Source organism: Scyliorhinus torazame, chromosome 5 (assembly GCF_047496885.1).
Source record: "Scyliorhinus torazame isolate Kashiwa2021f chromosome 5, sScyTor2.1, whole genome shotgun sequence".
In the NCBI taxonomy this organism is placed as follows: Eukaryota; Metazoa; Chordata; class Chondrichthyes; order Carcharhiniformes; family Scyliorhinidae; genus Scyliorhinus; species Scyliorhinus torazame.
The window spans coordinates 168,875,164-168,889,475 of record NC_092711.1 but is presented as its reverse complement, the minus strand read 5'-3'; the positions used below and the strand labels follow the sequence as shown (position 1 = coordinate 168,889,475).

General features: G+C 44.6%; 2 protein-coding genes across 8 annotated transcripts in view; one reads left to right on the top strand and one right to left on the bottom strand.

Moving 5' to 3' along the window:
• Window positions 1-532: 532 nt before the first annotated feature.
• LOC140420559 (uncharacterized) lies at window positions 533-13,320 on the bottom strand. Of its 3 annotated transcripts, none has more exons than XR_011946444.1 (3): window positions 13,029-13,320; window positions 10,501-11,988; window positions 533-1,704 (listed from the first exon to the last, which is right to left on the bottom strand). XR_011946444.1 is itself a non-coding variant. In XM_072504550.1 (2 exons), the coding sequence occupies exon 2, from the start codon at window positions 11,711-11,713 to the stop codon at window positions 11,003-11,005; it is 711 nt and encodes a 236-aa protein (XP_072360651.1). In that variant the 5' UTR covers window positions 11,714-11,988; window positions 13,029-13,320; the 3' UTR covers window positions 7,677-11,002. The 3 variants fall into 3 exon arrangements, 1 of the variants encoding a protein (XP_072360651.1); XR_011946443.1 differs by lacking the exon at window positions 533-1,704 and adding an exon at window positions 7,677-9,457; XM_072504550.1 differs by lacking the exon at window positions 533-1,704 and having other exon boundaries at window positions 7,677-11,988.
• LOC140420560 (uncharacterized) overlaps window positions 13,281-14,312 on the top strand; it is a 15,866-nt gene continuing 14,834 nt past the window's right edge. For 2 of the 5 annotated variants that reach the window (XM_072504555.1, XM_072504553.1), the window contains exon 1: window positions 13,440-13,534. The gene's annotated coding sequence lies outside the window, so the exon portion shown is untranslated. Of the gene's footprint in view, window positions 13,399-13,439; window positions 13,535-14,312 lie in introns of those variants that run through there. The other 3 variants (XM_072504557.1, XM_072504552.1, XM_072504554.1) reach the window with 3 other exon arrangements.

The following is a 14,312-nucleotide window of genomic DNA, read 5'->3' as shown; positions in this document are numbered from 1 at the left end:
GGACTGCCTCCAATGCCATTATACCTTAGATAAGGGGACCAAAACTGTTCAGTGTTCCATGTGTGGTGTAACAAACGCCTTGTATAGTTTTAGCAGGTCTTCCCTATTTTTATACTCCATTATCTTGGAAATAAAGGCCTGCTGAATTTGCATGCTGGACTTCTGTGACTTATGCGCAAGGAGCCCCAACTCCTTCAGTGCTGCAGTCTTTCTCCATTTAAATAATATTCAGCTCTTTTATTCTTCCTACCAAAGTGTATAACTTCACATTTTCTGACATTAGACACATTTTTCGTGCTCTGTGGGTGTTAATTATGCCAAACGAAGTTCAATATGCAGGTTTTGATTGGATGGTCACTTGAGCACATGTAGAGAGAGACATATTGACATGACATAGGATGGGGTCAGGATGTATATACCTGTAATGTTTCACCGTGAATAAATCTATATCAAGAAAAGATTGGTTGCAGTTTTTTACTTCACCATCAGGCTGTCAGGATTATAACACGATAACAGAGATGTTTGTCTAACAGTGAAGGCGAGAAACTGAAGGAAAATAAAATGTCAGTGTCCCGGTACTTTAAAAGGTGTTTGCCCACAGTTTCCTGTGAACAATGTACGTGTATGTGAGTGTGGACATTTCACACTTGGAATGAGAGAGTCAATATAAAATCACCCAGCAACAAAGCCTTTATAATACAAAGAAAAGGTTAATTTACTTCACGTAATTGCTCGGCAGGTTATTTACACACACACAAAGATTAATTACAGATGAAGATAAAATGAGACTTATAAATACAGAATCCGTTCAGTCTCTACTGTGGGTGCCAGCTGGGGATTGTTGAAGTTGAGATAATAATCTTTCTTATCACAAGTAGGCTTACATTAACACTGGAATGAAGTTACTCTGAAAAGCACCCAGTCGCCACATTCCAGCGCCTGTTCGGGTACACAGAGGGAGAATTCAGAATGTCCAAATTATCTAACAGCACATTTTTCGGGACTTGGGGGAGGAAGCCGGAGCACCCGGAGGAAACCCTCGCAGACACGGGGAGAATGTGCAGACTCCGCAGACAGTGACCCAAGCCGGGAATCGAACCTGGGACCCTGGTGCTGTGAAGCAACAGTGCTACCATGTTGCATTGTCTGAGGGGAAGATTTTTGAGGTGTAGGATTGCCCCTGCCACTGTGATGCCTTCCACTGTTGAATGGCCAGAGGTTACTTTCAAAGGTTAGCTTAACAGATGGAATCGGATTCACAGGGACATAAATAAATAGAATTTACAATGCAGAAGGAGGCCATTCGGCCCATCGAGTCTGCACTGGCCCTTGGAAAAGCCACATAATTAATCCAGACCTCCACCCTATTCCCGTAACCCAGTAACCCCACCTAACCATTTTGGATATTAGGGGCAATTTAGAATGGCCAATCCACCCAACCTGCACATCTTTGGACGAGAGGTGGTTCCTTGTTTCTGGTTCTGTGGACACAGCACTTTCAATCTGTCCATCAGGTACTGACAGCAGAAGCCTTTGCTGTTTCTCGATGCCTCTGTCTCTCCTCTTCCTGTTGAGGAGCAGTTTCTTCTCTGCTGTCCTGAAGCTGTTTCGAGATGTATCTGCGTCCAGGCAGCTTGATCTGCTTTTTCTGTACTTCATGGCAGGTTTATGCTCCTGGACCAGACCCCAACAGTTGCTAGGATACTGGACAGAAACCGAAATATTTAATTTAAAAGACTGTGAGGAAATGATACTTCATTCCAGGAGTAATTTCACGCATATATAGGGATTTGGTATATTAAAACAAACGTTATGACAAACACAGTATTACAAATTTAAGCATCACAAAGAAAATAGCTTACAAACCAATTGAACAGGACAGCATGGCGGTACAGTGGTTAGCACTGCTGCATCACAACGGCAGGGATCTGGGTTCAATTCTGACTTGGGTGACTGTCTGTGTGGAGTTTGCACTTTCACCCCGAGTCTGCATGGGTTTCCTCTGGGTGCTCCAGTTTCCTCCCACAGTCCAAAGATGTGCAGATTAGTTGGATTGGGCATGCTAAATTGCCCTTAGTGTCCAGGGATGTGCAGGTTAAGTTTTTTAAAAAAAAACTATTTTTATTCTCCATTTTCACATTTTCTTCAAAATTTACACCCCACTAACAAACAGTAAACGGTAACAAATACAATGTCAATCCCCTTATTAACAACAACGATCCCATCCTCCCACCAACCCCCAAACAACAGCCCACCTGACAATATAAGCAACAAATAAAACGAAACATCCCAAGGAAAAAATAAATAAAAAGGAATCAGGAATCACCTATGGTCACCATTGACATATAGAGTCCACCCCCCAATCTCCCTCCCACCCCCCCCCCCCCCCCCCCCCCCACTCCCTAATATTCAATGCAGTTACAAACAGTTACTACTCTTGGCGGCTCACTCACTTTTGGTATAGGCCTCCACGACCAATGAGCCCGATCCAGTTCATATCGGGAGGGATCGTCCCCCTCCCCCAATAGCTCTGCCAACATCGTGGCAAAATACTACGTCGGCCTCAGGCCTTCCAACCCTTCAGGCAGACCCACGATCCTCAGATTCTGCTGCCTGGATCCGTTTTCCAGGTGTTCCATTTTGGCTCGCAGGCCCTTGTTGGTCTATATCACCCTCTACAGCTCCTTCCCCATAAAGGTGAGTTGATCACTGTGTTGCAATAGTGCCTCTTCCACTTCCTTCAGTGTCTCACCTTGCTCCCGCACCTCCGCCGCTGCGCTCGATACTGCCCACCTCACTGGGGCAATCTCCTCCTCCACCAGCACTTTCAATACTGCCCCCATCTCCTTCTTCATCGCTTCCATGTGCTTTGTGAACTGTTTTTCAAGTTGCACGGCCACACCTTCTGTGTGAGCAATGCGGCCTCCCCTGGTGCCCCAGCCTCCGCTTTCCTTATAGTTCCCGCGCTGACTTTTCCTCTCACCGGCGGACTTTCATTAACCCCTTTTTCACGGCCGTTTTTTTCCCAAACTTGGACATTTCTCCTCACTGTGCCTTCTTACAACTTTCTCAGCCTCCGTTGCCCCTCGGACCGGGCGTTAAAACCCCGAAAATTCTATTCCTGAGTGGAAGCCCTCCAATGTGCGGCTGCCTCCCGCCCGCCGTCACCGGAAGTCCCATGTGCAGGTTAAGTTAAAGGGTTATTGGAATAGGGCGGTGTGGAGAGCTCTTTCATAGGGTGGGTGCAGACTCGATGGACCAAATGGCCTCCTTTTGCACTGCAGGGATTCTACGAACATTACAATTAAACAATACCCGTAACTGCTATCTTTATCTCCACTCAAACAAACCCATCTCCGGTCAAAATCCACCTTTAAATACAGTTAGCAGACCCAGGCATACTTGCTTAATAGATACCCCACTTGGAGAAAGAGATATCCTTCAGCTACCAGCTGCAGATTCTTGCCCGTCTCAAACTAGAACAAAGAACAAAGAAATGTACAGCACAGGAACAGGGCCTTCGGCCCTCCAAGCCCATGCAGACCATGCTGCCCGACTAAACTACAATCTTCTACACTTCCTGGGTCCATATCCCTCTATTCCCATCCTATTCATGTATTTGTCAAGATGCCCCTTAAATGTCACTATCGTCCCTGCTTCCACCACCTCCTCCGGTAGCGAGTTCCAGGCACCCACAACCCTCTGCGTAAAAAACTTGCCTCGTACATCTACTCTAAACCTTGCCCCCCTCACCTTAAACCTATGCCCACTAGTAATTGACCCCTCTACCCTGGGGAAAAGCCTCTGACTATCCACTCTGTCTATGCCCCTCATAATTTTGTAGACCTCTATCAGATCGCCCCTCAACCTCCGTCGTTCCAGTGAGAACAAACCGAGTTCATTCAACCGCTCCTCATAGCTAATGCCCTCCATACCAGGCAACATTCTGGTAAATCTCTTCTGCACCCTCTCTAAAGCCTCCACATCCTTCTGGTAGTGTGGCGACCAGAGTTGAATACCATACTCCAAGTGTGGCCTAACTAAGGTTCTATACAGCTGCAACATGACTTGCCAATTCTTATACTCAATGCCCCGGCCAATGAAGGCAAGCATGCCGTATGCCTTCTTGACTACCTTCTCCACTTGTGTTGCCCCGTTCAGTGACCTGTGGACCTGTACTCGTAGATCTCTCTGACTTTCAATACTCTTGAGGGTTCTACCATTCACTGTATATTCCCTACCTGCATTAGACCTTCCAAAATGCATTACCTCACATTTGTCCGGATTAAACTCCATCTGCCATCTCTCTGCCCAAGTCTCCAAACAATCTAAATCCTGCTGTATCCTCTGACAGTCCTCATCGCTATCCGCAATTCCACCAACTTTGTGTCATCTGCAAACTTACTAATCAGACCAGTTACATTTTCCTCCAAATCATTTATATATACACTACAAACAGCAAAGGTCCCAGCACTGATCCCTGCGGAACACCACTGGTCACAGCCCTCCAATTAGAAAAGCATCCTTCCATTGCTACTCTCTGCCTTCTATGACCTAGCCAGTTCTGTATCCACCTTGCCAGCTCACCCCTGATCCCGTGTGACTTCACCTTTTGTACTAGTCTACCATGAGGGACCTTGTCAAAGGCCTTACTGAAGTCCATATAGACAACATCCACTGCCCTACCTGCATCAATCATCTTTGTGACCTCCTCGAAAAACTCTATCAAGTTAGTGAGACACAACCTCCCCTTCACAAAACCATGCTGCCTCTCACTAATACGTCCATTTGCTTCCAAATGGGAGTAGATCCTGTCTCGAAGAATTCTCTCCAGTAATTTCCCTACCACTGAAGTAAGGCTCACCAGCCTGTAGTTCCCTGGATTATCCTTGCTACCCTTCTTAAACAAAGGAACAACATTGGCTATTCTCCAGTCCTCCGGGACATCACCTGAAGACAGTGAGGATCCAAAGATTTCTGTCAAGGCCTCAGCAATTTCCTCTCCAGCCTCCTTCAGTATTCTAGGGTAGATCCACCAGGCCCTGGGGACTTATCCACCTTAATATTTTTTAAGACGCCCAACACCTCGTCTTTTTGGATCTCAATGTGACCCAGGCTATCTACACACCCTTCTCCAGACTCAACATCTACCAATTCCTTCTCTTGGGTGAATACTGATGCAAAGTATTCATTTAGTACCGCGCCCATTTCCTCTGGCTCCACACATCGATTCCCTTGCCTATCCTTCAGTGGGCCAACCCTTTCCCTGGCTACCCTCTTGCTTTTTATGTACGTGTAAAAAGCCTTGGGATTTTCCTTAAACCTATTTGCCAATTACTTTTCGTGACCCCTTCTAGCCCTCCTGACTCCTTGCTTAAGTTCCTTCCTACTTTCCTTATATTCCACACAGGCTTCGTCTGTTCCCAGCCTTTTAGCCCTGACAAATGCCTCCTTTTTCTTTTTGACGAGGCCTACAATATCTCTCGTTATCCAAGGTTCCCGAAAATTGCCGTATTTATCCTTCTTCCTCACAGGAACATGCCGGTCCTGAATTCCTTTCAACTGACACTTGAAAGCCTCCCACATGTCAGATGTTGATTTGCTCTCAAACATCCGCCCCCAATCTAGGGTCTTCAGTTCCCGCCTAACATTGTTATAATTAGCCCTCCCCCAATTTAGCACATTCATCCTAGGGCCACTCTTATCCTTGTCCACCAGCACTTAAACTTACTGAATTGTGGTCACTGTTCCCGAAATGCTCCCCTACTGAAACGTCTACCACCTGGCCGGGTTCATTCCCCAATACCAGGTCCAGTACCGCCCCTTCCCTAGTTGGACTGTCTACATATTGTTTTAAGAAGCCCTCCTGCTGTTTAAACTGCCAGCCTAAGACTTCTCCTGCCTATCCCCAGTTAGGTATTTAATTGAACTGTACTGCGAGCACATCCTGATCTAAAACTGAATTAATAAACTGAAAAGCCCAGCACCTGACTGCTTCATCCCCTCCCATTAACTATATCGTCATTACTAAGCTAAACACAATGTCTCAAATTTTTAAAAATTCGCTCTTGGGATGTGGGCGTCACTGGCTCGGCCAGCATTTGTTGCCCACCCCTAATTGACCTTGAACTGAGTGACTTACTCGGCCATTTCAGTGGAAGGGGGGGGGGGGGTGGGTGCAGTTAGCAGTCAACCACTTCACTGCGAGGGTCTGGAGTCACATGTAGGCCACACATGGTAAGGACGGCAGATTTACTTTCCTGAAGTACATTCGTGAACTAGGTGAGTTTTTACGACAGTTAAATCCAGCCCCCTTCTCCACAGGTCACAGCAATAATTTAAACATCTAACTCACCCACAAAACTGGCCAATTTGATAATGTTACTCCCAGGCTTCTTTCAGTAAACACAGAAAAAATGATTTATTGTAAAATAATCTTTTTAAAAAACAAGTTATAAAGCTGGTGAACATACAAGTTGTAGTTTCAAAGTGTAATAATTAACCCCTTTTTCTAAAATTACAGATACTCGTACACTGCCAGACACTCTTGTTATGGGCCTGGGTTTAGAAAACTCCAAAGTATGTCATGGAGTTTACCTGACTCTAGAAGCCAGGTATTTCGAATACAACTAGTATAGGTAAAAGATAGCTGTTTAAGCATAGATATTAAGCTCCAGTTTTAAATACCCACTTATACAGCATAATTCACTGTTACTGAGGTCCGTTGTTCTGGCAAATGCATATTTTCAAAGTCAGTGTGACATTAAAACAGCACAGTTGCAAGACAATTTGACACTGCTTGTGCTAATTGTCACGGACAAAGACTGAATACCACAGCAACATGAAGGCACCATTGTTCAGAATGCAGATAACAGCTAGGTCAGAAAAGCTAATGTTGCACATTGAAGATGGACGGCTTGCCATCAAATCAAATGTGTTTGAGTCTAACCCAAACCAATTAGGATTATATTGGGGTGTGATTAGATGACTTAAGACAGATATGAAAGTGTATAACTGAAAAGTTTCCGCCCGCCATTTTAGTGTTGTCTTTGGTGTGTTGTCTTTTGTGTTGTCTGTCCTTAATTTCTGTCTTTGTGTTGTGTTGTCTTTCTGTTAGTTTAGTCAGTTTAGCTGAAGATTAGCTTTCTCTCTCTCTTCATGTTTCATTGCCAAACTTTGACCGTTTAAAAGTTACTTTCGAGCTGTCTGCCTAAGTAAAAAAGATAATGCCTGTAATTCTCTGAAAGCTTCGAATTGTCTACGAATTGCCTTTTAAATGACTTTCAAATTGTAATCAAGCAACTACAAATAAAAGAATTATTTTTGGCACCTGAGAAGTTTTAACTGAAATTTCTGCTGAGTTCCAGTATTCGCAAAGTGCTACTGATAACCGAATAGCAGAAATGATATAAATTCCTTCAACTTTACACAGTCGAATAATACAAGGAATCGAACAACTTGGCATAGTCCACAAATATTACAAATCTTACAACTTGTCGTATTGCGCCAGGACTTTGATTCATCAACTAATCTTCCCCCAAACTTGGCGTAGTTCGACAAGTTAAGATCCCATAAATTACAGATTCCTACATTCCTGACCCACAACTTTTATTAGATTTTGGTTATGAGGAGCACAAGGGCCCACTTTCCAGGTGTGATGCAACAGAGACTTTAAGTATTTTTAAACAAAACAATGTTTATTCTATGAATTCAGTTCACATTTTATAAACACACAGTAAACATTTTATCAACTACCAACACAAATACCCCCGCAGACACGGTACTCTATATGTAACCCTTAAAAACTTTCCTAATAACATCCATCAGCCAAACACCCCTTTTAACAAAGCAGTAGGTCTAAATTCTTTACACAAGACAGTTATCACTTTTAAATTATCAAGTGATCTGGGTACCTTTTAACATAGAGAGAGACAAAATGAACCTTCCTGGTCTGATTCAGCTTTCAACTGCCTAAAACGAAGATAAGACACAAAGCCACAAACAGCTTCCAGCTCAAAACGAAAGTGAAAGTCAGAGACACAACCCAGCTCCACCCACACAATGACATCACTGCAGCTAGTTCGTAAACACCCATTTCTTAAAGTTTCACTCCCATGATACAATCCAACACCTATTTCTGAAAGGTATACTCCCATGACACTCTCACACAAACAAAAAACATAACAGAACACAGCCACCTGCAGAAGCTGGGGCCTGAGAACATTCATTTAAAAGGATAAAACTCGGAAGGATCTTGGTGCTGCTGATCTGACTAAATTCTGTCAGGTTAGAGTTGGAAGTTCTATTTATGGTGAAACAGGCGTTGATGACTTTTATTTATCACACTTTTACAGACTTTCAAAAAAAAGAGGAGTTATTCTGATGAGACATTTCGGATGAAAGATGAACTCACTCGAGACCGAATGTAACACAAAGGTGGGAGGAAGAGAGAGACTTCTTCTTGCAGCCGGCTGCCGAGGTGCACACACTCTGTCCCGAGAGTTTTAAATAATAAAAATGTTCACAGAATACTTCTCTCAGGCCTGGAGTTTGTTAACCAACCAGGAAAAGTCTTTCGCCCGGCAACAGCAGTTCTTTGTTAACTTGGATATACAAAGCTTCTCTTTGCTGTCCAGGTGTCCTCCACTGGACCCGTGTTGATGGGTATATTGACCCGCGCTTTATGAAGAACGCTACCTTCCCAGCCTCGGGTTAATCTTGCTTCAGGAGGGAGAATGTCCCACACTCAATTTCTATCAAAGATGGGTTCCTCACAAAATTCAGTCCAAAGTTTTAAAATGTAACCTTTAAAAGAGTTTTCCTGATAATACCATAGCTTCACAATGCAACATTTTAATTATTTTAAAAAACATTTTCCTTTCCCTCCATCCATTTTGGGCTGTTTAGCACAGGGCTAAATCGCTGGCTTTGCAAGCAGACCACAGCAGGCCAGCAGCACGGTTCAATTCCCGTAACAGCCTCCGCAAACAGGTGCCAGAATGTGGCGACTAGGGGCTTGTCACAGCAACTTAATTTGAAGCCTACTTGTGACAATAAGCGATTTATTTCATTTCATTTTTCATTTTAATTTCAATGGCACCAGCTTGAAGATCACCTGGTGCATTAAAATATTTTCAATTGTATATTGAACAATAAAACACCATAACTTCCCCTTAAATAAATAAATACATTTTAAATACATTTTCTCGCTGTGAGGATTCCAAGTAATTAGGAAAGCTAACAGAATATTGTTTATTGCAAGGAGACTGGATTACAAGAGTAGGGAGGTTGTGCTTCAGTTATACAGGGCACTGGTGAGACCACACCTGGAGCACTGTGGACAGTATCGGTCTCCTTATTTAAGGAAAGATGGAAATGGTTTACAAGCAATTCAGAAGAATGGGCGGCTTGTCTCATGAGGAAAGGTTGGACAGGTTCCGATTGTATCCACTGGAATCTAGAAAAGTAAGAGGTGAGTTGATCAAATATTCAAGATCCTGAGGGGTTTTCATCGGTGGATGTGGGCTGTTTAAAAATAAGTTATCGATCATTTAAGACAGAGATGAGGAGAACCTTTTTCTCTCTCAGAGGGTTGTGAGTCTTTGGAACTCTTTTCCTCAAAGGGCAGTGGAAGCAGAGTCTTTGAATATTTTGAAGGCAGAGCTGGATAAATTCTTGACCAGCAAGAGGATGAACAGGGGCAGCAGGAATGTGGAGTTGACGTTAAAATCAGATCATATGAATGGTGGAACAGACTCTCGTGGCCAAACTCCTAGTTTGTATGTTTATTTTTATTCGATCATAGGATTGGGCATCACTGGCTGAGCCAGCATTTATTGCCCATCCCTAATTACTCATGAACTGAGTGGCTTGCTAGGTCATTTCAGAGGACATTTTAAGAGTCAATCACGTAGGGCAGCACGGTGGCGCAGTGGGTTAGCATTGCGGCATCATGGCGCCGAGGTGCCAGGTTCGATCGCGGCTCTGGGTCACTGTCCATGTGGAGTTTGCACATTCTCCCCGTGTTTGCGTGGGTTTCGCCCCCACAACCAAAAGATGTGCAAGCTAGGTGGATTGGCCAAGCTAAATTGACCCTTAATTGGAAAAAAATATGAATTGGGCACTCTAAATTTATTTAGAAAAAAAAAAGAGTCAATCACGTTGCTTGGGTCTGGAGTCACATGTAGGCCAGACCGGTTAAGGACAGCAGATTTCCTTCCCTGAAGGACATTAGTAAACCAGGTGGGGGGTTTTACAACAACTGACAATGATTTCATGGTCATCATTCAACTTTTAATTCCACACTTTTTTTTATTGCAATCAAATGTGCTCATCTGCTGTGGATTTGAATCCGAGTCCCCAGGGCAATATCTGGGTCTCTGGATTACTAGCCCAGTGACAATACCAATATGCCACTGCCTCCCCTCTATTTTATATGTTCCACTGCCTTCTTGCACAGACTGACTGCTTCCCCTGTCAGATCCTGCAGCTGCTTCACACCTCTTTCCAAGCTCACTGTTCAAGCTGACCGCCTTCGGCTCACTGTCTTTCAGCGTGGGGACCACCGAAGGTTTCGAGCTCCAAGCTAGGAAAATCATCCAGCCTCCTCTTCTCTTGCACAAACTGCAAATGAACTGTAAATATCACAGGACCAAATCAGCAATAATCTGCTGTGAGAAACACCCAGATAAATTAAACAAAAGAACCATCCGAATCCCCACAGCCCATCTCCATGCCAATGTGGCACAATTGGGACACTCCAAACATAAAAGCACAGTCAGTATATTCTGTCTTCAAAATATCCCTTGATTCGGTGATCCATGTGACACATGTAGCTATATTTTTGCTATAAGTCGCAAAGTACATCAAACCATTTGAAGCAAAGTTGTGAGACTGGTCAGTCCAACTGCAAGAAGCCCTCTGACTCTCCCTATTCATTAACAAACAGAATGAACATGGTTCAGTCCTGGATGTGATTAACATCATAATCAAACACCTCTAATCACTTGTGAACTCGTTGGTGTTTCTGCAGGCATATTAACTGAGTGAATCCCTTCTCACACTCCGGGCAGGTGAATGGCCTCTCCCCAGTGTGAAGTCGCCGATGTGTGAGTAGGTTTGAGAACTGAGTGAATCCCTTCCCACACTGAGAGCAAATGAATGGCCTCTCGCCAGTGTGAACTCGCTGGTGTGCCAGCAGATGTGATGAATCACAGAATCCCTTCCCACACTTGGAGCAGGTGAAAGGCTTCTCCCCTGTGTGAACTCGCTGGTGCTTCCACAGGTTGGATGGATCAGTGAATCCCTTCCCACATGCAGAACAGGAGAACAGCCTCTCCCCGGTGTGAACTCGCCGGTGTATCTGAAGGCTGGACAACCGACTGAACCCCTTCCCACACTCAGAACAGGTGAATGGCCTCTCTCCAGTGTGAACTCGTTGGTGTGTCTGCAGGTTCCATGAATGAGTGAATCCTTTCCCACAGTCAGGGCAGGTGAACCGCCTCTCTCCGCTGTGAACTCGCTGGTGCGTCTGCAAGATGGATGACCTACTGAACCCCTTCGCGCACACAGAGCAGGTGAACGGCCTCTCCCCAGTGTGGCTGCGTCGATGAATCTCCAGATCAGAAGGGGCACGAAATCCCTTCCCACAATCACCACATTTCCACGGTTTCTCCATGGTGCAGGTATCCTTGTGATTTTTCAAGCTGAACATTCAGTTGAAGCCTTGTCCACACAGAGAACATGGGTATGGTCTCTCCTCACTGAATGGTGTAATGATATTTCAGCTTGTGTAAATGGTGTAAGCTCTTTCCAGTCAGTGCACTGATGTTTGAAATTGTTTAAAGCAGACAGAACAAACAAATATTTCTCCTTCTAGATTCAAAGGTTGAAGATATTCAGGGCCTGATGAATCAAGTGACTCTGTCAAATACTCACATGACATTTGTTTGGAGAATTGTGTCTATAGTATATCCAACTTCTGGTATACTGTAAAAGGAGTTTACAAAAGTTAGCACCGTCAGTAAAGGATAGAAATTCAAAACAGACAATTCCAGTTTCTATGGAAGTCTTTCCTCTCATTCCCCAAAAGCTGTAAATCTCCGGCCAACATAATCCCTCCATTCTCACTTTGCTGAATCTAATATTCATCCTCCCAATTCTCTTGAAGGTGCTGATTCAAACTGATTGGCAGATTCATGGTCACCGAGTCCTGTTTCAGTTGGTGAAGGTACAGGGATTTGTGAGAAAGATATCTACTTAGGCAGCGATTTATTTGACTTTGAACTTGCTGCCTATGAGGGTAAACATTTAGATATGATCAATAATTTCAAAATATAATTGCATGTGCACTGCAAGGAAATGCACTTGCAGGGTTACATAACAAACCAATTGGAGCTGTTGAATGGGGGCTTTCTGTACTGTAATGAATCTATGACTGGAAATAATTAACAGTTACAATACTATATTATAAGACTAGAAATACTAATAAATGTACATTATCCATAACCATAAATAATATATCTCATATATCCAAAGATGTGCAGGTTAGGTGGATCGGCCATGCTAAATTGCCCCTTAGTGTCCAACGGTTGTATGAGGTTATAGGGAGTGGGTGGGGGACTGGGCCTGGGTAGGGTGCTCTTTGGGAGGGACGGTGCAAACTCGATGGACTGGATGTCCTCCTTCTGCACTTTAGGGATTCTATGAATGTGTACCACATAACCACATCAGATATCTCTCTGTCGATATTAAATGTCAGCCATCTCCTGGGAAAACCAGCCCTTTAATTGTGAACATTAGGAAAGAGACCATCCTTTTAGCCAGACAAATAAATGTGTCAAGCTGAGGGAGCAAAGGATGTCAATGTCTTTGAGAGAGAGAGAGAGAGAGAGACCTGGGCCAAGCTTTGCAGAGTCTGCACCCTCCCTGGATTCACTTCCTTTCCCTTCAGTTGCTGCAAGTGACCAATTGAAGGTCAGAATGAGAAAATAAATGGAAAGGGGGAGAAAAGAAAGTGTTTTACTCACAGATGTTGGAGACAGGAGGACGTTTCCGTCTGCGTGAACTTCAACCTTCAATTGCACAGAACCCACGTTCTGATTGGCTGCTGGGTCAGAATCCTTCCGGTACTCCTCTCTTTGGTCAATACCTCAGCAGAAAGGTGTTCCCCGCGCATGCGCAACGCCTCTCCCTTAGACATGGGCAGGGCCGGGGAGAACACCAAGCGGCTTCTCGCTCTGGCCGTCAGCTGGTTGCCTGGAAGCCTTGTCTCGTGGAGATGTCCGGGGAGGGGCAACAACGGGTGGGGGCGGGGCTCGCGTGACCGCGCGCCGGGCCTGCGCACTGGAACCCGGAGACGTCACCGAGGAACAGAGTGATTCCTACTGGCTGATTGAGGTAGTGCTCCATTGTGACGTTTCAATGAGCTGGAGGTTGAAACTTCCTCCTCTGTGAAACATCTGGGAGGAAATCAATGTTTCCCCAGGAGATAGCTGATATTTAAATGGACATTTTGCTACCATGGGGCATTGATGTGTGTTATAATGTACTTTTTATTCATGGTTCTCCTCGTAGCATTATTTTCTTCTTTAGTAAAGTGCTGTATTTTTAATCATAGCATCCCTTTGTGCAGACGGAGGCCATTCGGCCGATCACGTCCGCACCGACCCTCTGCTAAGGCCACCCTTCCTCGGCCCAAAACCCCGCCCAATCCCCGTAACTCCTCCTAGCCTTTGGACATTAAGGGACAATTTAGCATGGCCAATCGACCTGACCGACACATCTTTGGACTGTGTCACCCAAGGCTGGAATTGAACCTGGGACACTGGCGTTGTGAGGCAGCAGTGCCAACCACTGTGCTAGCCATTCTTTTCTCCTTCTTTCCATTTCTTTTCTCATTCTACCTTTCAATTTATTTCCAAGCATAGAGGCATTTAGACAGAGGAGTCCCTTTGGTAACTCGAGTCTGTACCAATGCAGTCAGTCAGTCAGTCAGTCCCATTCACCCTCTATATGAAAAATGAAATGAAATGAAAATCGCTTATTGTCACAAGTAGGCCTCAAATGAAGTTACTGTGAAAAGCCCCTAGTCGCCACATTCCGGCGCCTGTTCGGGGAGGCTGGTACGGGAATTGAACCGTGCTGCTGCCCTGCCTTGGTCTGCTTTCAAAGCCAGCGATTTAGTCCTGTGCTAAACCAGCCTCTATATCCCCATTCTCCTGCAGTATCTCTCCTTCAATCACCTATCGAATTTCACTTGAAACTCATTGATCATCTTCACTTTGTCAACCTTAGGCAATAAGTTCCAGGAC